The following is a 23,032-nucleotide window of genomic DNA, read 5'->3' on the forward strand; positions in this document are numbered from 1 at the left end:
TCACTTCCATAGAGAAAGACTTCTCTGGGCCCCTCTCTAGAATATGACCTTCACCCTCACTAACTCTCTCCATATTCCTTATTTATTTATTTACAGTATTTATATTCCGCCCTTCTCACCCCACAGGCGACTCAGGGCGGATTACAATGTACATATACATGGCAAACATTCCATATATACACAACATATATAGACAGAAACACAGAGGCTATTTAACATTCTGGCTTTTTCATGAGGGAATTCTGGCCACCAGGGAAGCTGTTGCTTCACCGTCCGTTTGTGACACTGATGAAGTACTTCCTCATTCTTTGAATGCTTGCTGGAGATTTTTATGGCGTCATAAATTAGCCTCCCTGCATAAGCGGTACCTAAATTTCCTACTTGGCAGATGCAACTGTCTTTCGGGCTGCAAAGGTTGACAGCAAGCTACACAAATTGGTCGGAAGCTCACTCCAACCCAGGCTGGCTTTGAACTCATGACGTTTTGGTCAATAGTGATCTTAATGTAGCTGACTCCCAGCCAGCTGTGCCACAGTCCCGGTACTTATCCAAGCATATTAATCACATAATTGTATTCCAGGACAGGAAGCACCTCTGTACTTAGCTGCCACACTCTAGTCCAGTGGTTCTCAACCTGGGGTGCCCAGATGTTTTTGGCCTACAACTCCCAGAAATCCCAGCTAGTTTACCAGCTGTTGGGATTTCTGGAGTTGAAGGCCAAAAACATGTGGGGACCCCAGGTTGAGAACCACTGCTCTAGTCCAATGTAAACAAGCAAAGCAGTTTATTGAAGAATATATAAAAAGCACTTCAGCAAAAATAGTAAAAACATCTAAGTCCAAATGCATGAAATAGTCCATAAGATTCAAGGCACGAAAAACCAGGAATGCAAAAGAATCAGGATACACAAGGCAGCATAAAATCCAATGCACCAAATTCAGGAACAATCCTTTAAACTTGGAAGCATGGAACATGAACTAGTGGAAACATGAAACTAGAATTCCCTTAGCAGACTTGACTAGGTCTTGGCAGACTTGACTAGGACGGTCCTGTTTAATATCTTTATTAATGACTTAGATGAAGGGCTAGAAGGCAGGATCATCAAGTTTGCAGATGACACCAATTTGGGAGGGAGAGCCAATGCTCCAGAGGACAGGAGCAGGATTCAAAACGATCTTGACAGATTAGAGAGATGGGCCAAAACTAACAAAATGAAGTTCAACGGGGACAAATGCAAGATACTCCAATTAGGCAGATAAAACGAAATACAAAGATACAGAATGGGGGACGATGATGCCTAGCTCGAGAGCAGTACGTGTGAAAAAGATCTTGGAGTCCTCATGGACAACAAGTTAAACATGAGCCAACAATGTGATGTGGCAGCAAAAAAAGCCAATGGGATTTTGGCCTGCATCAATAGGAGCCTAGTGTCTAGGTCCAGGGAAGTCATGCTACCCCTCTATTCTGCTTTGGTTAGACCACATCTGGAATACTGTGTCCAATTCTGGGCATCACAATTGAAGAGAGATATTGACAAGCTAGAATGTGTCCAGAGGAGGGTGACTAAAATGATCAAGGGTCTGGGGAACAAGCCCTATGAGTAGCGGCTTAAGGAGCTGGGCATGTTTAGCCTGAAGAAGAGAAGGCTGAGAGGAGATATGATGGCCATGTAAAAATATGTGAGAGGAAGCCACAGGGAGGAGGGAGCAAGCTTGTTTTCTGCTTCCTTGGAGACTAGGACGTGAAACAATGGCTTCAAACTACAAGAAAGGAGATTCCATCTGAACATGAGGAAGAGCTTCCTGACTGTGAGAGCTGTTCAGCAGTGGAACTCTCTGTCCCGGAGTGTGGTGGAGGCTCCTTCTTTGGAAGCCTTTAAATAGAGGCTGGATGGCCATCTGTCAGGGGTGATTTGAATGCAATATTCCTGCTTCTTGGCAGGGTGTTGGACTGGATGGCCCATGAGGTCTCTTCCAACTCTTTGATTCTATGATTCTATGATTGGCAAAATTCAGTGCTTCAAAATTCAACGTTCACCAGACTGAAAAATCCCTTTGGTCTCTCTAGTAAAGCCATGAAATCATTCTGTTTTCCCTGACAAACTGATAATGGCTTTTTCTCTAACAAGCGCTGTGACCTTTTCTGAGTCTGTGAATAAGCTCGGAGTTTGCAAAAACCAAGTCTCCTATCTATCATTAACATCACCATCTGGCAGTTCATCCTCTGAACTCACTTCTCTAGAGAAAGACTTCTCAGGGTCCTTCTCTGGAATGTGACCTTCACCTTCACTCACTACAGGAGACACAGATTGCTCAATTTCAGGACTTAAAATCTCATGCTGGCTCTCAAGATCAGAAATCCCATAATCCACTTCCTTATTTACATTAGGCACAATCAATGGCAGAATTACAACACACGTTCATTTGGTTGTCCCATGCACTTCTCTCTCCTAGACCTACTGGAGAAGTCCCGTGTTATCTTCCAGCTTAAAGCGGAAAGGAATTACCACATCTTCTACCAGATTCTGTCCAACAAGAAACCAGAGCTGCTAGGTGAGACTTTGTTTTCTTCTGAAGAGGTAAGAGGAAAGGCAGATAGACAGAAACATCATATAATCCGAGTTTGCAATTAGAAACGTCGCAGCACACAACCCGCCATATTCCACTCCTAACGTTCTGTGTATCTTTTCTGCCCTCCATCAACTACCTCTAAATAGACCTACTCTTGGTTACCAACAACCCTTATGACTACAACTACGTCTCCCAAGGAGAGGTAACCGTAGCCTCCATCGATGACTCTGAGGAGCTGATGGCTACTGACGTAAGTTGCATAGAAAGGAGACTTCCAGTGGCTTGCATGATAATTCTATAGTAGGCCTGGGCAAACTTCGGCCCTCCTGGTGTTTTGGATTTCAGCTCTCACAATTTGGAATTGTGGGAGTTGAACTCCAAAACACCTAGAAGACTGAAGTTTGCCTAGACCTGTTCTATACTATAGAAATTACCATTATTAAATATTCAGGACATCATTCTTAAAGTTGGAAGTAATATTAGGTGGGGGAGATAATTGTTGCATGTAGCAGATGGTAACTTTCCCGATATTGCAGAAAATTATTGATTTATTGTCTTTTTACAGTTATTGGAAGAAAATAGGAAGGTGTACCTGTGAGATTTTCTGATACAGGTGCCAAATCACCTTTCTTCAAGCATATTGGCTGCTCCACCTCAAGCCAGATATTTTGGACCCAGCCCTTGTTGCTCAAAGAAAGCCAGAATTTTGATCTAGTCAGTAGGGACAACTGTGAGCCAATCAGCTTTCAGGGGTGGAGCTATCATGCAAATTTGGGATCAGAGTAGTACCACCTGCAGGCCAGGTAATGGTCTGCAGAAAGACAATGCATCACTTTGAGCCCATTCCTTTTTGGGTACATCTCTTTGCAGTGTAGAATTAACAGTTTTTTGTTTGTTTGTTTGTTTGTTTACCGTATTTATATACCGCCTTTCTCAGCCCAAAGGCGACTCAAGGCAGTTTACAGTCAGGACAATTCGATGCCCCCAACAACGTAAATTACCATTAAAAACAATTAAGAAAAATATAAAACCATATAAAATAAGTAAAAACAGAAGTCCTCAGCGTCTCAATACTAAAAACATTTTCCAATTGCATCGTCCAGAGGGTCTAAATTTGCCAGTTACAATGCATTTGCAAAAGCTTGCTTGAAAAGCTTGTTTTCAAAATGTTAAGAGGGAGAGGGCCAATCTAATGTCCCTAGGAAGGGAGTTCCACAGCCGAGGGGCCACTGCTGAGAAGACGCTGTCTCTCGTCCCCGCCAACCACATCTGCGGAGATGGTGGGAGCGAGAGCAGGGCCTCCCCAGAAGATCTTAGAAGAGTCCTAGAAAGCAGTACTTTCACTGCCATGGCTCTATGCTATGGAATCCTAGGAGTTGTAGTTTTACAAGGTCTTTTGCCTTCTTAGTTAAATAATGATGATGCCTCACCAAACTCCAACTCCTAGGACTCCACAGCATGCAGCAATGGTATTGGTGGCAAACTGCACTAATTCTACAGTGTGGATGCACACCTCATTGTCTCTTTTCTCTATTTATTCCCACAGAGTGCCTTCGATGTGCTTGGCTTCACCCCAGAGGAGAAAGTTGGGGTGTACAAGCTGACTGGGGCCATCATGCATTACGGCAACATGAAGTTCAAGCAGAAACAGAGGGAGGAACAGGCCGAGCCTGATGGGACTGAGGGTGAGAAGACAATGTTTGACCCAAGTTACATTTACACAGTACAATTAATGTAGCTTGACACCACTTTAACTAAGGACTCATGGGAGTTGTAGATCTATTTCCTTTCTTTCCCAGATGCGGACAAATCTGCTTACTTGATGGGCCTCAACTCAGCGGACCTGGTGAAGGGGCTCTGCCATCCGCGGGTGAAGGTCGGCAACGAATACGTCACCAAGGGGCAAAGTGTCCAGCAGGTAAGGATGGTTACTTCTGAGTAGCTTCAAAGTTGGAATGGGATTCCAGCACCTAAAGTCCCCAGACAGAAACTTGACACAAGCAGATGATTCATACTAATGGATCAGAGTTGGAGTAGTAGAGAAAGCTGCACCAGTTGACTCAACTGCCAGTAATGGACATCTTCTTGAAGAGAGTGATAGGTTTTAGTGCAGGAATGGGATGTTTTGGGACTGTAGCTCCCAGCATGCCTCACCATTGGCTATACTTGCTTGAACTACTGGGAGTTGTAATCCAGTAACATCCAAAGATTCAACATAGTGTATTGATTTGAGCATTAGACTACAGTTCAGGAGAACAGGGTTTGATTCTCCACTCAACCATGGACAGTTCCTCTCCAAACTGCCACCAAGTATAACAAACAATAGATGGAGGAAAGGCAGAATCTGCCTCAGCCACAGCACACACAAGATGGAGGACAAAGGACAAACAACAAGGTCTGGCCCAAAGCAAGACCATGAGGGAACCAGAGCACACACACCCTCACATACAACAGTGGGAAGCTACCACTGTATTTTATATTTTGCTTTTGCCACCTCCCATCATCCATTAATATTTCTTTTGCTGCCACCAATTTATTCTTTTAATAGGCCACCTCCTTCACTGGAATGGTTAATAAGCCACATGAAGACTTCAGTTGGAATAAAACGAGAAAATGTTGTTTATTTTGAACAGGCAATATGCATAATGGTTTCAAATGACTTGTCAGGCTTTACTTCTTAATAGAGGATGTTATTTATATCTTGAGTTTCTTTACACAAAGTTCCAAACACACAAATCCAAACAGGATCTTTAAAACCTTTCAAAATCTCCCTTTCTTCCACAGCACTCTAGTCACTATAGAGGCCTATTAACTATTATCCTCAAAGAGGTATCTTTAAACAACAAAATAGTTCCCAAACTCTTCCTTCCCTCCTTCCTTCCTTCCTTCCTTCCTTCCTTCCTTCCTTCCTTCCTTCCTTCCTTTCCCCTTCAAACTCCTAACTTCTTCTTCTTCACAAAACTCCTAACTAAACTTAAAATGGCTGCCTTGCTCCTTCTCCTTTTCTGGCTCTGCCTATCTCCAGCTACTGAGCCTTTCCCACCCACCTTTCTCCTTAGCTTTTCCAAGCCAGGCCTGTTTACTGCCTTTTCCGCCAACCCTTTAAGGTAGGCCAATCCATTATAGCAAGTCACAGACTCTCAGCCCCAGAAAACCCATATAGGGTCATCATGGGTCATCATAAGTCAGAAATGACTTGAAACTACACAACAACAACAAGAATAACAACAACAATTGAAGCAACAAATCATTCCAATCCCTGCTCTAGTGGTTCCATAGAGTTTGTAAACATGCAAACATCCAATAGTTAGAAGAATTATTATTGGGACTACAACATCCAGAATCTACTATGCTGGGTGGGGAATTTGGGGAGTTTTCACACTCAAAAGGAATATGTCCAAATTCTAAACTACTGATGCTGAACACATTAGTCCCATCTCCAAAATCTGCCAGACTCTGAAGTTCTCAAGAAGTTCTCTTTAAACCACAAAACAGTTCCCAAACTCTTCCTTCCTTCCTTCCTTCCTTTCCCTTTCATGCCTTTCCATCATGTGGGCATTTTTATAGAAGGGTTCAAATGCACCTTCAAGCCATGTTTTAACTTGGAGGCAGCTGCATTGAAAATAATGGAATTTTTATTCATAGAAATGCATTATTAGACAGTATTATTTAGTTTTTACTGTTGCACTAAGGACTAGAAACTTGTTTATGCCACCAGTGGAGGTCAGCAAGTATGAGGATGGCTAGATTTTGGAGTAAGCAACCCAGACGACTGCCTGGAGCCATGTGGCTTGTAGAGCAGGGTATTGGGCTCAAGAAACATTTGTCACATGGACTATCTCCCCAACAGCTGAAAGAAATCATACACATTACACGGCTTGAATAAATACTCATTTACAGACTCTAGGATGCAAGGTCATCGTTTTCTTGGACTGGGACCAATCATGCCTGCAGACTGGGTTGCAATATGGGTCACAAATGCAGTCGTAAAAATAAAGTATTCCAAAATCGAACAAATGGAAAGGCGAGGTCTACTGGCATAAAGGACAGTCCTCATCCAAGGCACCATTTGATCCAGGCCTGAGCTCAGGAATGAAGACTGAAACCACAAGAGATCATAGCTTATTTTTGAAGCACTCTGTCCAGGAGGCTTTTGGAAAATCCAATGGTTTATGGAACTGGGAGGGTAGGAGAATTAGATAATAATCCATGGTTTCTAATCCTGATGGTATATGAAGAGATGTGATTTCACTCTTTAAATACATCAAAGAGAAGAAGGGGCAGGTCTGTTCTCTGATGCCCCAAAGTTTAGGACCAGGTCTAATGGCTTGAGGGTAGATTTAGATTGAACTTTAGGAGGAACTTCTTAATAGTATGAGTTGTTCAGCAATGGAACACATTACCTTGAGAGGTGCTATGGTCTTCTTCTCTGGATATCTTCCAAAAAAGGCTGGACGGCTACCTTCTGGGGATACTTTGGCTAGAAAACCTGCATTGAGCAATGGGTTGGACTACATGGCCCATGAGACCCCTTCCAGTTCAATGAATACTGCACCCAATGCTGACTAAATCCAGGATTGGGTGCAGTATTTATGTCTCTATATGCCATCTCCTGTTGTCCTTACATCATGATGTTGGGCTTTCCAGAAGCAACTGGTTGGCCACTTGAGCCTCGAAAGGCCATTGCTTTGGAAAGTTTAGTTTTGGACGACCACTCCTAAGCCCCATTTCTTGGAGCTAAAGTGTCAAATATATATTTAATTGAGGTTCTTCACTGATTCACTCAGGTTCTTTTGGTGTTCTTGGCTTCGAGATATAAAGAGAAGGACAACTAAATGGAATCTAAGCCAATGGTCCATGGTGTTCCTACTCCTTGTTCTGCGGGGAAAAACAGCTCCATCATTTGTCTAGCCACAAATATATTTTTGGTTTCTCCTGACCAATATTCTCCAGTGGTGTGAACAATTTTCCCCAGAGTTTGCTCATTTCCCCTCTTTATCTTCTTTTTTTGCTCTTTTCCATCGTATTCTTCTCAGGTGTACTATTCCATCGGAGCACTGGCCAAGTCAGTGTACGAGAAGATGTTCAGCTGGATGGTGGTCCGGATCAACAACTCTCTGGAGACGAAGCAGCCCCGGCAATATTTCATTGGGGTGTTGGACATTGCCGGATTTGAGATCTTTGATGTAAGTATGTTGCAGCAGGACACAAGGAGGAACAAGGTGGGAGCAATGTCATGACCCTAAAGACAGTCCAGGTATATCAACAAACCATCTCTATCCATTTCCATCTCCATTAGGTACAAAAATAGCTTGCAAGGATAGTGGGCCTTAACCCCTCATTCAAGAGCAATCCAATTTGAAATGCATTATAATGCACATACTTAGTGGGATATTCCAGTTGCATCTTAACAACTTCCATCTGTTCCAGATGACAGCTAAATTTAGACGTAACTGAGGAAATGTGTCTCTGTAAGTAAAATGTCCTGTCACTTCAATGTTGTGGGCTTTGGTTCCACCTGAGGGTGACTATGGACTACATGCTGCCCAAATACAGTCAGCCCTCCACATGTGCAAGGATTAGGGGCATTGGAACCCCATAGAAGTGGAAAAAAGTGCATTAAAATGCTATTTTAACCTGATTGAATGTTTCCCTAAGAATGTCTAGATCAGTGGTTCTCAACCTGGGGTCCCCAGATGTTTTTGGCCTACAACTCCCAGAAATCCCATCCAGTTTACCAGCTGTTAGGATTTCTGGGAGTTGAAGGCTAAAAACATCTGGGGACCTCAGGTTGAGAACCACTGGTCTAGATCCTCCAATACAATTGTATCGTCAACTTCTGCTGGAAGTATTAGTGATGTATAGCTTCATAGAGAGGTGTCCTACCTAAGAATCAAGAGATTCTACAACCAGTTTCCAGAATTTGGAGATTTCTAAATAGGCCATATTAATCACATTTGCAAATGATTTAATATACATAAGTAAAATCTGCAAATGCTATTTGTATTGTCCTTCAGCTTTCTCTCCATGTATCTAGAAGAACAAACCATGGGCTGTAAAGGCTAGCAGTCTCTATTCCTTCAGCATAAGACCAATCTTGGAGAGATATGAGGAAAGTCACAGATCATGGATTCTTGACTTTCTTTTCTCCTGCTTTCCCCCATCCTTCACCCAGTTCAACAGCTTTGAACAGCTCTGCATCAACTTCACCAACGAGAAGCTGCAGCAGTTTTTCAACCACCACATGTTTGTCCTGGAGCAAGAAGAGTACAAGAAGGAAGGCATTGATTGGGTCTTCATTGACTTTGGCATGGACCTTCAGGCCTGCATTGACCTCATTGAGAAGGTATTATGAAGTTCTTGCCATGACCACAATGCTGAGGACAGTGATGCACTTCATGACTGTACCAGTTCTCTACTATGGTTTCATTCTATAGAATCCTGAGAGTTGTAGTTGGGGGAGGTACATAGCTGGCACCCAAGAGAGCACCCCTGTTATTTCTCTACCTTGTCTCACTTTTATTTTCCTCTTCAGCCATTGGGCATCATGTCCATTCTGGAGGAAGAATGCATGTTTCCAAAAGCATCAGATGTGACCTTCAAGGCGAAGCTGTATGACAACCACTTGGGCAAATCAAACAACTTTGGGAAGCCGCGGAATGTCAAGGGCAAACCAGAAGCCCACTTCTCCCTGGTCCATTATGCTGGCACCGTCGACTACAATATCCTTGGCTGGTTGGAGAAGAACAAGGACCCCCTCAATGAGACGGTGGTGGGGCTCTACCAGAAATCCTCCCTCAAACTGCTGGCATTGCTCTTCTCCAGTTACGCTGGCACGGAGTCTGGTAAGGTTGGGGGTTGCAGGGTAGAGGAAAATGAAGAAAAGGAGAATGTCAGATGATGCATCTACACTGTAAATTTAATGCAGTTTGATACCACTTTAACTGCCTTGGCTCAGTTCAGTGAAATCCTGGGAGTTGTGGTTTCTAAGGTCTTCAGCTTTCTCTGCCAATGACTGCTGGTGCCTCACCAAATTACGATTCTCCAGATTCCATGGTGTTGAGCAATAGACTTTAAAGTGATGCCAACCTATATTCATTCTACAGTGTAGATGGACTCAGCAAGAGATGACGTGGGGTGTGGGTTGAAGGATGAGGGAGGAATTGATAGAGGTAAGAGCAACAAGGAAAGGATAGAGATGAAAGAGTGAGGGACCAATAATGGACAGAAGGTTAGAGAAGAAAGGGTTGGTGAGTGGAAAATCAAGGATGGTTAGATGAAAGACGTGATAGATGGATAGGCAGACAAAAAGGGATGAAGAACAATGGATGGAAAGCTGGAAGAAGGATAAGTAGATGATAAAGAATGGAAAATGATGGATGTAAAGATGGAGATAAAAGTTGAATAGGGTGAAGAATGGTGGGATGGAGAAATGGAAGTCCCAGATACTCCTTTAAGTCCAAAGATCTTATATCTGGAATATGTGTGGAGCAGACCATTTATTTTTCCACATATGGGACTTCTAAACTTTTGATTCCCCTCTCAAGTGTGACCTATACTGTATCTTCTGTTCATAGGTGGAGATGGCGGGAAGGGGAAAGGTTCCAAGAAGAAAGGCTCCTCTTTCCAAACTGTTTCTGCACTTCACCGGGTAGGAGACAAATCCCTTCTGGGCTTGGGATAGGATCAGGGACCTCAGCTCTCTAAATTGCCTTTCCTGACGACAATGGGAGGATTTGGGGGATAGAAGCTAAAATTGTGAAGAAGACACATTGCTGTGTACCTCATGTCCAGGAATTTGCAAATATTGTGTTGGAAAACCTTGAATCCCAGCTTACGAGGAGGAAAAGATGGAGAACCAAGTCTGTTCTTGAGTAATGATGGTCTAGATCATTGGTTCTCGATCTGTGGGTCACCAGATGTTATGGCCTTCAACTCCCAGAAATTCAAACACCTGGTAAACTGGCTGGAATTTCTGAGAGTTGTAGGTCAAAACACCTGGGGACCCACAGATTGAGAACCACTGGTCTAGATGCTCTGTTGACCTTGAATAGTCTCAATTTATGCTCATTGGGCTGCACTTTGTTTGCAACATCCTACCTTTCTGCTAAATACAGAAACAGTGCCACCAGTTGTCTATCTCCCTGTGTGCCAGCTTACTATGGTACAGGTAATACACAGTGGTTTGTTTTGTGAAACCACTGAATAACAGAGCATCTCAAAGGTATTGAGGATGGGTGGTGTTATCATCTAAGGATGTGAAACTGCATGGCTTGAGTTCTGTTGGTTACCCCAACTACAGTAAAGCCATAGGAGTAATTGTTAAGTAGCATATCGGTGTCTTTAAATCATTTCCAATGTACAGCAACCCTAAGTTGACCCTATCTCAGCGGGTTTCCATGGGTTTCCTTGGAGAACCAAACCAAACTCTGGTCTCCAGAATAATAGTCCAAATCACACACCATAGATAAATCCAATTGATACAATGGCTCCTCTCTAGTCCAAACTAACCCACTTTATTCATTTATTTTTTTTCATTTTGGTATGGTTTGTTTATACATCCCACATTGTGGTCAGAAGTATGTAAAACATACTGTCTTTTGGCCTCCTTCATCCCTTTCTCCATTTTTCTTACAGGAGAATCTGAACAAGCTGATGGCCAATCTCAAAACTACCCACCCTCATTTTGTGCGGTGTCTCATCCCCAATGAAAGGAAAGCACCTGGTAATAATAATAATAATAATAATAATAATAATAATAATAATAATAATAATCCTTTATTTATATTCTGCTTTATCTCCCTGGGGGAACTTAGAGTGGATTACAGGTACATAAATGGCAAACATTCGATGCTATTATACAATTGACAAAGACAGAACAGTACATAAAAGAGGCAGGCTTCCCATTTTTCCCATGTCCGGCATCTGGAGGCTGTGCTCGACTCGGCCATGTTCCATTCTTCCATGCTGAGGAGTTTTGCCATTTCTGATTGAACTGCTAGCATGTTTTTCAGGGGCGCCTTTTACCTCCCCGCTAAAGTACTGCCTATTTATCTACTCACATTGCTGTTTTCAAACTGCTAGGTAGGCAGAAGCTAGGCTGATGGCAGGAGGTTATCCTGTTCGTGGCTTGAACTTCTGTAGCTGGCAGTTAATCCACGGTGGAGTATAATGGGATGTTTTGGGTGGACCTTTGGATCCCAACTTTAGGGTTGCCCTTCCATCAACAGATTGGCCTTTCCCTCGCAACCATTGCACCAGGGAAGGGAAGCAGATTCTAAATTGTTCCACTTGTTATGTTTATCTTATTGCTCCTGGCAATGGGAGAGAGGCAATGGAGGCAATATTCTACCTTGTGTGCCCCAATAACTATCTTGGCTTTCTTGGTTTGAAATGAGGAATTCTAAGATTTGTAATCCCCCAAATGAATTTTCCAGGGCTCTGGAGAGAAATGGTTAGAATTAGAGAAAGTTTGGAGAAAAAACTTAGTTGAGCCATATGAAGGAGGCACATTTCTAAAAAGACTTACCCCTTCCTTCCTATCTCTCATTTTGCTTTTCCAGGCATAATGGACAACCCTTTGGTCATGCACCAGCTCCGCTGTAATGGTGTACTGGAGGGGATCCGGATCTGCCGGAAGGGATTCCCCAACCGGATCCTTTATGGGGATTTCAGGCAAAGGTGAAGCTATTTGAGGAGATAGTGTTGGGGATATGGCCTCTCTACCCTCCATTGTGCCTCTTTCAGCTTGTTATATTTGACCCAAAATGCCTTCTGGAAGAGAAAAAAATGTCCTCCTAGAGTAGTGGTTCCCAAATGTTAGTCCTTTAAGGTTTTTGAACTTCCAAAACAGCTGGGGACCTAAGTTTGGGAACCACTGCTTCAGATATATAGAAGAAATGGTTCTTTAAGTTATGGTGCAGTTTGAATGAAAAAGTGGAAGTAGTTGAAAAGTGGAATCATCTTTTTTTTTTAGTTGGTAAATACAAAACTGAGCACTAAATAGTACTGAGTCGATTGAGACAAAGGAGCAATGTGCTTAGTAGACTGTACTTATTTATCTACTCACATTTCTGTTTTCGAACTGCTAGGTATTCAGAAGCTAGGCTGACGGCAGGAAGTCAAGGCAGAAAATCACACATTATCTGAGTGTGGACTCAGATAACCCAGTTCAAAGCAAATATTGTGGGATTTTCTGCCTTGATATTCTGGGATATAGGACTGTGTGGTAGGGCCCCGAGGGAGAGAGAAAAAGCAGGGCTAATCTAAAGAGCAGACCAGTGGTCGAAAATGCGGCACTGTTGCACCTCGGCAGGAGTTCACCTTCTTCACAGCACTCACCAAGAAACCAAATGTGGTAATAAACAGTTTATTGATAAAAACACATATAAAATGGGCCAAAGGCTCCTCAAGCAAATGGATGGGTAAAAATCCAAGAGTCAACTAAGGAAGCAAGTCCCAAAGGCAATAGGTAAATCCAGAAAACAAGGGTTAAAACATGCACATTAATCCAAGAAACAAGGAGCAAAACATGGGCATGAATCAAAAGGTAAATCCATAAAACAAGGAGCAAAACTTAAGCCAAATCTTGGGTCTTGAACTAAGGAATGAACTAGGAACTAGACAGGAGCTCCTTAAACCAGTAGCGACATTGCTTGATCTAAAATCCTAACAGCTCTCTCACTAATTTAAGGACTGCAAAACATGAACACATTCCTTTGACCTTGAGAGGCCTGCTTCTGCCTCTCTTTCTCACAGATTTTCCTGCACCTGAATCTCGGCCCCCTCAGAAGCAGCCTGGTATCTCTGTCTAAGCCAGCTGCTTCCTCAGATGAGCTAATGTTCTCCTCCCCTCTCTGCCTGTTGGCTTCCAAACAGTTCCACTTTCACACTGTGTCTCAGTAACAGCATCTTGCTCCAAAACCCCCTCCGTTCCCTCAGCTGCAGAACCATCTTGCTCTAAATCCCCCTCTGTTTGCACACCAACAGAATCATCAGACCCTGAACCCCCAAACCCCCATCTTCATCTGGCTGAACCACAGCAAGCATGTTGACTATGACTTAGATCTGCTGAGACAACAAAATGTTGAAAAACAAGTAACCAGAAGGCAGAAGTGCCTATATACAGTATATATTAGAGAGGAGGAAATTTGATCTTCAAATCATAGACTCGGGAATGCATACCACACTTTAAAAGGGGGGGGGGATGTCTAGTTCTGGCCCAAGAATATTGGAATTGAAGTGGAAGAACCTTGGAAGAACCTTGGAAGTTGTATCTTGAGAACCCAAGTTTCTTTATGCCAATCTGGAAGCATTAGTATTCAAAGATGAAGGTGAAAGTCTCCTAAGACAGAATAGAAATCATGCCGTCCTTCAGATATTGTTGGAGTACAACTCCAGCCATTCTTCACCATTGGCTATGCTAGCTAGAGTTTATTATACATTCAGTCCAGCAACATCTGATGGCCAACTGATTTCCACTCCAGCTTTGGTCTCAACCTGCCGTTTGTGTCCTGGCTTCTGTGCCCCAATGAAATAACCTCCTGCCTTTCTAGAAACTGAACCCTGTGTCTTGATATTCTTCATGTGAAGATCAATAAGAGGACATTTCCAGGTGGAATGTAATACAGTTGCTGTCTCCATTCCAGGTACCGCATCTTGAACCCAGCTGCCATCCCTGAGGGCCAATTCATTGACAGCCGGAAGGGAGCAGAGAAACTCCTGGGCTCCCTGGACATTGACCATGGTCAATACAAATTTGGTCACACAAAGGTAAGAGGGCAGAGCTCCCATCTGTGAAAAAGAGATCAGAATTTTGAAAAGATATTTTGGAGGACTACAACTTCCCAAATCCTTCATGACATTTGTTAGGTGATTGTATGAGCTGTAGTACATCAATCAGGGAGTGCTCCTCATGGTTTCATGTGGAAAATGGATAAGCCAGCCCGGTTTCTTCAATGACATGTCCACATTACAGGCTTAAACCTGCCCTCTCCACCACAAGGTACCCTGGGAAATGCAGTTCTTTGAGGGAAAGGCTTGGGATCACCAACCAAGCACTCTTGGTTCAAAGCACAATACCCCAAGTTGGCAGCTATTCTTGTAAAGCAGTGATTCCCAACTTTTTTTTTACAAGGTACCACTTGACCAGGGTAGACCATATCAGCTCTAGTTTCTTATACGCAACATATGCCACCCAGTAGTTGCCATCTGCCTCGGCACTATAAGATAGTTTCGCGAGACAAGTCATTCTCATTGCAACAGTGTAGTAACAGTGAGGCCGCAGACCATATTTTACTACTTGCAGACCACTGGTGGTCCTTGGACCACAGGTTGGGAACCACTGGTGTAAAGGCAAGAGAATGCAATGATTGCTGGAATAATATATAAGAAAATTGTGTTTATAGTACAAGTAAGACATCATTCAAGGTTGGAAAAGAGTAGCCCCTCAAGACTGTTTTGTGATCCCTGACCCTTCCAGACCTCCTTGGATACCTTTTTCTGCCCTGACGAAAGTGAATCACTTCTTCAGAAAACCATCAGGGTTTGCTAGAATTTTAAAAAATAAAGAGTTCATAAGCCTCCTGCACTTTGTGATATCAAGTTGTACCCACATTTAAATATTGCCAGACTACATTTGGCAATTTGGGAGCTCTGGCGTGGACTGGTCCATGAAGTCACGAAGAGTCGGAAATGACTGAACGAATGAACAACAACAAACATTTCGCCCATTTCCCCCTTCCCAACAGGTATTTTTCAAGGCTGGGCTGTTGGGACAGCTGGAAGAAATGCGTGACGAACGTTTAGCCCGCATCATCACACGCATCCAGGCCCGGTCACGAGGCCAGCTCATGCGCATTGAGTTCAAAAAAATTATGGAGCGCAGGTGAGTCCTATTAGTCGTGGATGGATCAGAGGAGAAACGTTACAAATGAGGAAGAAAATATGAGATCCGCAGGGAAAACAGTTGCTAGTGGAGTACTGGCGAGCCCTTCCTCTTTAAAGGCAGAGTAGTAATCAATAGTCTCAAATGCTCAGCTGATGTTCCATCAATGTTTTGGGAAGCTGATTATGACACAAAAGGATGACTATGTTTCTTTCAGGCAGTATTTCTCAACCTGCGGGTCAGGACCCCGGGGGGGGGGGGGGAGGGTGGCTGCGAGACATTGTCAGAGGTATTGCCAAAGAACATCAGAAAACACAGTATTTTCTGTTGGTCATGGGGGTTCTGTGTGGGAAGTTTGGCCCAATCCTATCATTGGTGGGGTTCAGAATGCTCTTTGATTTTTAGGTGAACTATAAATCCCAGCAACTACAACTTCCAAATGTCATGTCTATTTTCCCCAAACTCCACCAGTGTTCACATTTGGGCATATTGAGTACCTGTGCCAGATTTGGTCCATCATTATTTGAGTCCACAGTGTTCTTTGGAAGTAGGTGAACTAGAACTCCAAAATTCAAGGCCAATGCCTTCCAGTATTTTCTATTGGTCATGGGAGTTTTGTGTGCCAAGTTTGGTTCAATTCTATCATTGGTGGAGTTCAGAATGCTTTTTTATTGTAGGTGAACTATAAATCCCAGCAACTACAACTCCCAAATGACAAACTCAATCAGCCCCCAATCCCACCAGTATTCAGATTTGGACGTATCGGGTATTTGTACCAAATTTGGTCCAGTGAATGAAAATACATGCTGCATATTATATATTTACATTACAATTCTTAACAGTAGCAAAATTACAGTCATGAAGTAGCAACAAAAATAATGTTATGTTTGGGGGTCACCACAACATGAGGAACTGTATTAAGGGGTCGCGGCATTAGGAAGGTTGAGAACCACTGCCCTAAGAGTTCAACCTACATGTGTCTCTATGTCTCCAGGGATGCTCAGCTGATGTTCCACCACAGTTTTGGGAAGTTAATGATGATGACACAAAAGAGGGTCGTGTTTCCTGAATGGTTCCACCTTACCTGTGTTTTTATTTCTCCAGGGATGCTTTGCTTGTGATTCAGTGGAACATCCGTGCTTTCATGGGGGTGAAGAACTGGCCTTGGATGAAACTCTTCTTCAAGATCAAACCTCTGCTGAAAAGCGCAGAGACTGAAAAGGAGATGCAGGTGATGTTCAGAGTTGAAGTGAAAGAGAGAGATCGAGAATCCACCCAGGAATCCCATTCTTATTCTTATTTATTTACTTATCGTGTCAACAGCAACCAGACCATTGTATTACATTTCTAACAGAACAAAACAAACAACACAAATTTTGCAAACTTGGTAGTTGATTAAATGTCCTTTGACCAGTATCTGGCCACTTGGAGTGCCCCTGGTGTTGCCGCAAGAAGGTCCTCCATCGTGCATGTGGCGGGGCTCAGGGTGCATTGCAGCAGATGGTCAGTGGTTTGCTCTTCTCCACACTCGCATGTTGTGGATTCCACTTTGTGGCCCCATTTCTTAAGGTTGGCTCTGCATCTCGTGGTGCCAGAGCGCAGTCTGTTCAGTGCCTTCCAAGTCGCCCAGTCTTCTGTGTGCCCAGGAGGGAGTCTCTCATTTGGTATCAGCCATGGATTGAGGTGCTGGGTTTGAGCCTGCCACTTTTGAACTCTCGCTTGCTGAGGTGCTCCAGCGAGTGTCTCTGTAGATCTAAGAAAACTATTTCTTGATTTAAGTCGTTGACGTGCTGGCTGATACTCAAACAAGGGATGAGCTGGAGATGTCACTGCCTTGGTCCTTTCACTATTGGCTGCTACTTCCCGGTGGATGTCCAGTGGTGCAATACCGGCTAAGCAGTGTAATTTCTCCAGTGGTGTAGGACGCAGACACCCTGTGATAATGAGGCATGTCTCATTAAGAGCCACATCCACTGTTTTAGTGTGGTGAGATGTGTTCCACACTGGGCATGCATACTCAGCAGCAGAGTAGCATAGCACAAGGGCAGATGCCTTCACTGTGTCTGGTTGTGATCCCCAGGTTGATTCTTATTCTTAAACTCTGGGAACTCTGACATGGAGCTGTGCTTGGTGTGCTTGGTGGGACAGAACCCAGACTGGTCAAAGGGACATAGTGTCTCACCCATTGTGCCCACATGGCCATTCTCCATTAGAATGGGCCTCTGGAAAGTTTTCCCAAATTGGAATTTGCCCCTCATACTAAAAAAAGAGGATGGGTCATGAAGAACACACTCAAATATGGCTCTCCATATTTACAATCCAAAGTTGAAAATTTCAGGAACAAATCTATCACTTGAGCCTCTTTTAACACAGCAATGCCTAAGCTGATTGAGTCTGAAATTTTGACAGTCTCTTCTATATCCTCTACAGACAATGAAGGAGGAGTTTGGGAGGCTGAAAGAAGCTCTGGAGAAATCTGAAACACGAAGAAAAGAACTGGAGGAGAAGATGGTCTCCCTCCTGCAAGAAAAGAATGACCTGCAATTGCAAGTTCAGGCTGTGAGTATGTTCAGTGGGTCAATAGACAGGGATCCATCGGTTCGCCTTTCAGTTCTACTTTGCACATGCCCCTTTATTTGGATTAAGTAGTGACTATTAGGGTGATAACTTCCAATAGACCTTCCATTGTGTTCCAGTGGCTGAGGATTCATAGAATCATAGAGTTGGAAGAGACCTTGTGGGCCATCCAGTCCAACCCCCTGCCAAGAAGCAGGAAAATTGCATTCAGAGTACGCCCAACAGATGGCCATCCAGCCTCTTTTAAAAGCCTCCAAAGAAGGAGCCTCCACCATACTCTGGGGCAGAGAGTTCCACTGCTGAACAGCTCTCACAGTCAGGAAGTTCTTCCTCATGTTCAGATGGAATCTCCTTTCTTGTAGTTTGAAGCCATTGTTTCGCGTCCTAGTCTCCAGGGAAGCAGAAAACAAGCTTGCTCCCTCCTCCCTGTGGCTTCCTCTCACATATTTATACATGGCTATCATATCTCCTCTCAGCTTTCTCTTCTTCAGGCTAAACATGCCCAGCTCCTTGAGCCGCTCCTCATAGGGCTTGTTCTCCAGACCCTTGATCATTTTAGTCACCCTCCTCTGGACACATTCCAGCTTATCAATATCTCTTTTGAATTGTGTTGCCCAGAATTGGACACAATATTCCAGGTGTGGTCTAACCAAGGCGGAATAGAGGGGTAGCACGACTTCCCTGGATCTAGACACTATGCTCCTCTTGATGCAGGCCAAAATCCCATTGGCTTTTTTTGCCGCCACATCACATTGTTGGCTCATGTTTAACTTGTTGTCCACGAGGACTCCAAGATCTTTTTCACACATACTGCTCTTGAGCGAGGCATTGCCCCCCATTCTGTATCTTTGCATTTTGCTTTTTTCTGCCAAAGTGGAGTATCTTGCATTTGTCACTGTTGAACTTCATTTTGTTAGTTTTGGCCCTTCTCTCTAGTCTGTCAAGATCGTTTTGAATTCTGCTCCTGTCCTCTGGAGTATTGGCTATCCCTCCCAATTTGGTGTCGTCTGCAAACTTGATGATCATGCCTTCTAGCCTGTTATAGGAGGGTTATAGGACTTGTAGTCCATGCAAGTTGGGGTCAAGCTGAAGCATTCTCCCGGTTCTTCTTCTTCCCCTTCCAGGAGCAAGATAACCTGAATGACGCAGAGGAACGGTGTGACCAGCTGATCAAGAACAAGATCCAGCTGGAGGCCAAGGTGAAAGAGATGACTGAACGGATGGAGGATGAGGAAGAGATGAATGCTGAACTGACGGCCAAGAAGCGGAAGCTGGAGGATGAATGTTCGGAGCTGAAGAAGGATATTGACGACTTGGAGCTCACCTTGGCCAAAGTGGAAAAGGAGAAGCATGCGACAGAGAACAAGGTGAGCAGAAAGTTACAGTAAGACAAGCTAAGAGTAAGGATGAAAAGAATATTTTAAAATATTTGCAAAGTTGTTGGAACACATGGTTCCTATGTGTAGGAAACCCTGACGAGAAGAATCCAGAACTTCCAAGAGTCCAGGACTTATTTTGGTCAATATTCATATGTTTTGTAAAGAAAACAGTATTTTCTGCACAGGACATAGTGTTTTCTGCACAGAAAATAATATTTCTGCACAAAAAATACTGTGTTGTTGTAGGTTTTTTCGGGCTATATGGCCATGGTCTAGAGGCATTCTCTCCTGACGTTTCGCCTGCATCTATGGCAAGCATCCTCTGAGAATGCTTGCCATAGATGCAGGTGAAACGTCAGGAGAGAATGCCTCTAGATCATGGCCATATAGCCCGAAAAAACCTACAACAACCCAGTGATTCCGGCCATGAAAGCCTTCGACAATACAAAAAATACTGTAATTGAGCATTATTCTGCACAGAATTGGTTTGCATAGACTCTTCCAGTCAACTTGTCCAACAAGGATTCTTAGAATTATATTACAAAAAAGTAACTTATGAAGGTTCCACAATGAGATATAGTTTAACTATTGGATGTTGGTCATTTCTTGAGTTCTGAATATTTCTGGAGTGTCTTCCCATCGGTTGGCCTTCTTGAAGCTGGCTGAAATGCATTTGTATTGGCACGCTGCAATGGATGAACGTTAAGACTTTTCACACCTTATATGTCGGGAAATTTGGTCTTCTCTTAGGTGAAAAACCTCACGGAGGAGATGGCTGGTCTGGATGAGATCATCGCCAAGCTAACGAAGGAGAAGAAGTCCTTGCAAGAGGCGCACCAGCAGGCTTTGGATGACCTCCAAGTTGAAGAAGACAAAGTCAATACACTCAGCAAAGCCAAACTGAAGCTGGAACAGCAGGCAGATGATGTGAGTCAAAAACACTGCCAAAAACAATGGAGGATTGAATGTGAACCCATCAAGTTACCTTATCTGTAGTCAAACGTATCATCTAGCTTGAGCCTTTCCCAATAATGGAATACAGGACAACATTGTCCATCTTTCCTGGTCAGATGGTCAGTAATGGAGTTTGTAGACTCACGGTTGGGAAAGGTTGTGATCTAATATATGTGAGCTCTGTCGATACTTTAATTAATTAATTAATTGGATTGTTGTAGGTTTTTTCAGGCTATATGGCCATGGTCTAGAGGCATTCTCTCCTGACGTTTCGCCTGCATCTATGACAAGCATCCTCAGAGGTAGTGAGGTCTGTTGGAACTAGGAAAAAGGGTTTATATATCTGTGGAATGACCAGGGTGAGACAAAGGACTCTTGTCTGCTGGAGCTCGGTGTGAATGTTTCAACTCACCACCTTGATTAGCATATAATGGCCTGACAGTGCCTAGAGCAAACTAATTAATGAATTAATTTACTGTATTTGTATACCGCCTTTCTCAGCCAATTGGCGACTCAAGGCAGTTTCCAACAAAACAGTACACATAATATCATAAAACAAATTAAAACATTAAAACAATATAAAACAACAATAATAACAACAACATTAGCGCCTCCTTATTATCAAGCATTGTCCAGTTCCATCGTCAAGTCATTCAATATCCTAAGTCGTTTACTCTGCATTTTTGAATATTTCCTCAAACAACCATGTTTTAACTTGCCTCCGAAACGTTAGTAGGGAGAGAGCCGATCTGATCTCCCTAGGGAGGGCATTCCATAGCCAAAGGGCCACCACTGAGAAGGCCCTGTCTCTCGTCCCCGCCAAACGTATTTGAGACGAAGGCGGGACCGAGAGCAGGGCCTCCCCAGATGATCTCAGGGTCCTCAATGGTTCGTAAGGGGAGATACGTTCGGACAGGTAAGCTGGGCCAGAACCGTTTAGGGCTTTAAAGGCCAAAGCCAGCACTTTGAATTGGGCCCAGTAGCAAACCAGCAGCCAGCGGAGCTGACGCAACAAGGGGGTTGTATGCTCCCTGAGGGCCACTCCTGTTAGCAACCTGGCTGCCGTTCGTTGGACTAGTTGAAGCTTCTGGACCATCTTCAAAGGCAGCCCCACGTAGAGCGCATTGCAGTAGTCTATACGGGATGTAACCAGAGCATGGACCATCATGGCCAAGTCAGGCTTCCCAAGGTCCAAGTGCAGCTGGCGCACAAGTTTTAACTCTGCGAATGCTCCCCTGGTCACCACCGAAACCTGGGATTCTGATTGAACGATGGACTTGTAGTAAATGCTTTGTATACCCTGTTAAATTGTAGCCATTTTTTCTCTTCCTTGTTGTCCCTTGCTAAACAGTTGGAAGGCTCCTTGGAACAGGAGAGAAAAATCCGGATGGACCTGGAACGGTCTAAGAGGAAGCTTGAGGGAGACTTGAAGCTTTTGCAGGAGAACGTAATGGATCTAGAAAACGATAAACAACAACTGGAGGAGAAATTGAAAAAGTAAGAAAGATGCTTGCTTCTCAGCACACAGAAAAGCTTCACTATTTGGGATAGAAAGTAGTAAAGTAAATAAGAGAAGATGTTGGATGGAAATCCTACAGACTAGAGCTTTCTAAACTGTGTGTTGGTGTATTGGTGTGTTGGTTGCAGTGTATAAGTGTGTTGAGCGAATGTTAACGAGAAATTACAAAAATATTGAAAATGTATGTAACTATCTTGCAAATCATATATTTTTTAAAATATAACTGAAAGGTTTCCATAAGATATGTTGTGTTCCCATATATGTTGTATGTATGTGTCCATATATCTCATAAGACAGTATTTCTCAACCTGGGGGTCGGGACCCCTGGAGGGGTTGCGAGGGGGTGTCAGAGGGGTCGCCAAAGACCATTGGAAAACACAGTATTTTCTGTTGGTCATTGGGTTTCTGTGTGGGAAGTTTGGCCCAGTTCTGACAATGGTGGGGTTCAGAATGCTCTTTGATTGTAGGTGAACTATACATCCCAGTAACTACAGCTCAACCGTGTAAATGTCTACCTTCCCCAAACTCCACCACTGTTCACATTTGGGCATATTGAGTATCCATGCCAAGTTTGGTTCAGATCCATCATTGTTTAAGTCCACAGTGCACTACCTGGATGTAAGTGAACTACAACTCCCAAACTCAAGGTCCCACCAAAGTGTTTTCTGTTGTTCATTGGAGTTCTGTGTACCACGTTTGGTTCAATTCCATCATTGGTGGAGTTCAGAAGGCTCTTTGATTGTAAACTATAAATCCCAGCAACTACAACTCCCCAATGACAAAATCAACCCCCCCTAACCCCACCAGTATTCAGACTTGGGTGTATTGAGTATTTGTGCCAAATTTGGTCCAGCAAATGAAAATACATCAGATATTTACATTACAATTGATATCAGTAGCAAAATAACAGTTATGAAGTAGCAATGAAAATGATTTTATGGTTGGGGGGTCACCACAACAGGAGGAACTCTATTAAGGGGTCGTGGCAATAGGAAGGTTGAGAACCACTGTCATAAGACATTCATTTAACTTCTGGGTTTCTAGTAAAACTGAATTACTGTGTCATGAAATGATGCATGTCTAAAAAGTAATCGCCAGCATGAAATGTTTGGAAAGCTTTTCTGTGGACTAAAGAGACAGAAGAGGA

The 23,032-nt window shown here is 43.4% G+C and overlaps 1 protein-coding gene across 1 annotated transcript in view; it reads left to right on the top strand.

Moving 5' to 3' along the window:
- Positions 1–23,032, top strand: part of LOC132777625 (myosin-6) — a 55,562-nt gene that overhangs the window by 16,679 nt on the left and 15,851 nt on the right. Inside the window, exons 10-26 of the mRNA XM_067469747.1 lie at positions 2,454–2,552; positions 2,717–2,820; positions 4,117–4,255; positions 4,370–4,488; positions 7,607–7,756; positions 8,746–8,916; positions 9,106–9,415; positions 10,148–10,221; positions 11,208–11,295; positions 12,134–12,251; positions 14,219–14,342; positions 15,320–15,456; positions 16,561–16,687; positions 17,887–18,015; positions 19,158–19,400; positions 20,163–20,339; positions 21,718–21,863. Of these exons, the coding sequence (XP_067325848.1) occupies positions 2,454–2,552; positions 2,717–2,820; positions 4,117–4,255; positions 4,370–4,488; positions 7,607–7,756; positions 8,746–8,916; positions 9,106–9,415; positions 10,148–10,221; positions 11,208–11,295; positions 12,134–12,251; positions 14,219–14,342; positions 15,320–15,456; positions 16,561–16,687; positions 17,887–18,015; positions 19,158–19,400; positions 20,163–20,339; positions 21,718–21,863 (2,455 nt within the window). The remainder of the gene's footprint in view (positions 1–2,453; positions 2,553–2,716; positions 2,821–4,116; positions 4,256–4,369; positions 4,489–7,606; positions 7,757–8,745; positions 8,917–9,105; positions 9,416–10,147; positions 10,222–11,207; positions 11,296–12,133; positions 12,252–14,218; positions 14,343–15,319; positions 15,457–16,560; positions 16,688–17,886; positions 18,016–19,157; positions 19,401–20,162; positions 20,340–21,717; positions 21,864–23,032) is intronic.

Source organism: Anolis sagrei, chromosome 6, assembly GCF_037176765.1.
Source record: "Anolis sagrei isolate rAnoSag1 chromosome 6, rAnoSag1.mat, whole genome shotgun sequence".
Lineage (NCBI taxonomy): Eukaryota > Metazoa > Chordata > Lepidosauria > Squamata > Dactyloidae > Anolis > Anolis sagrei.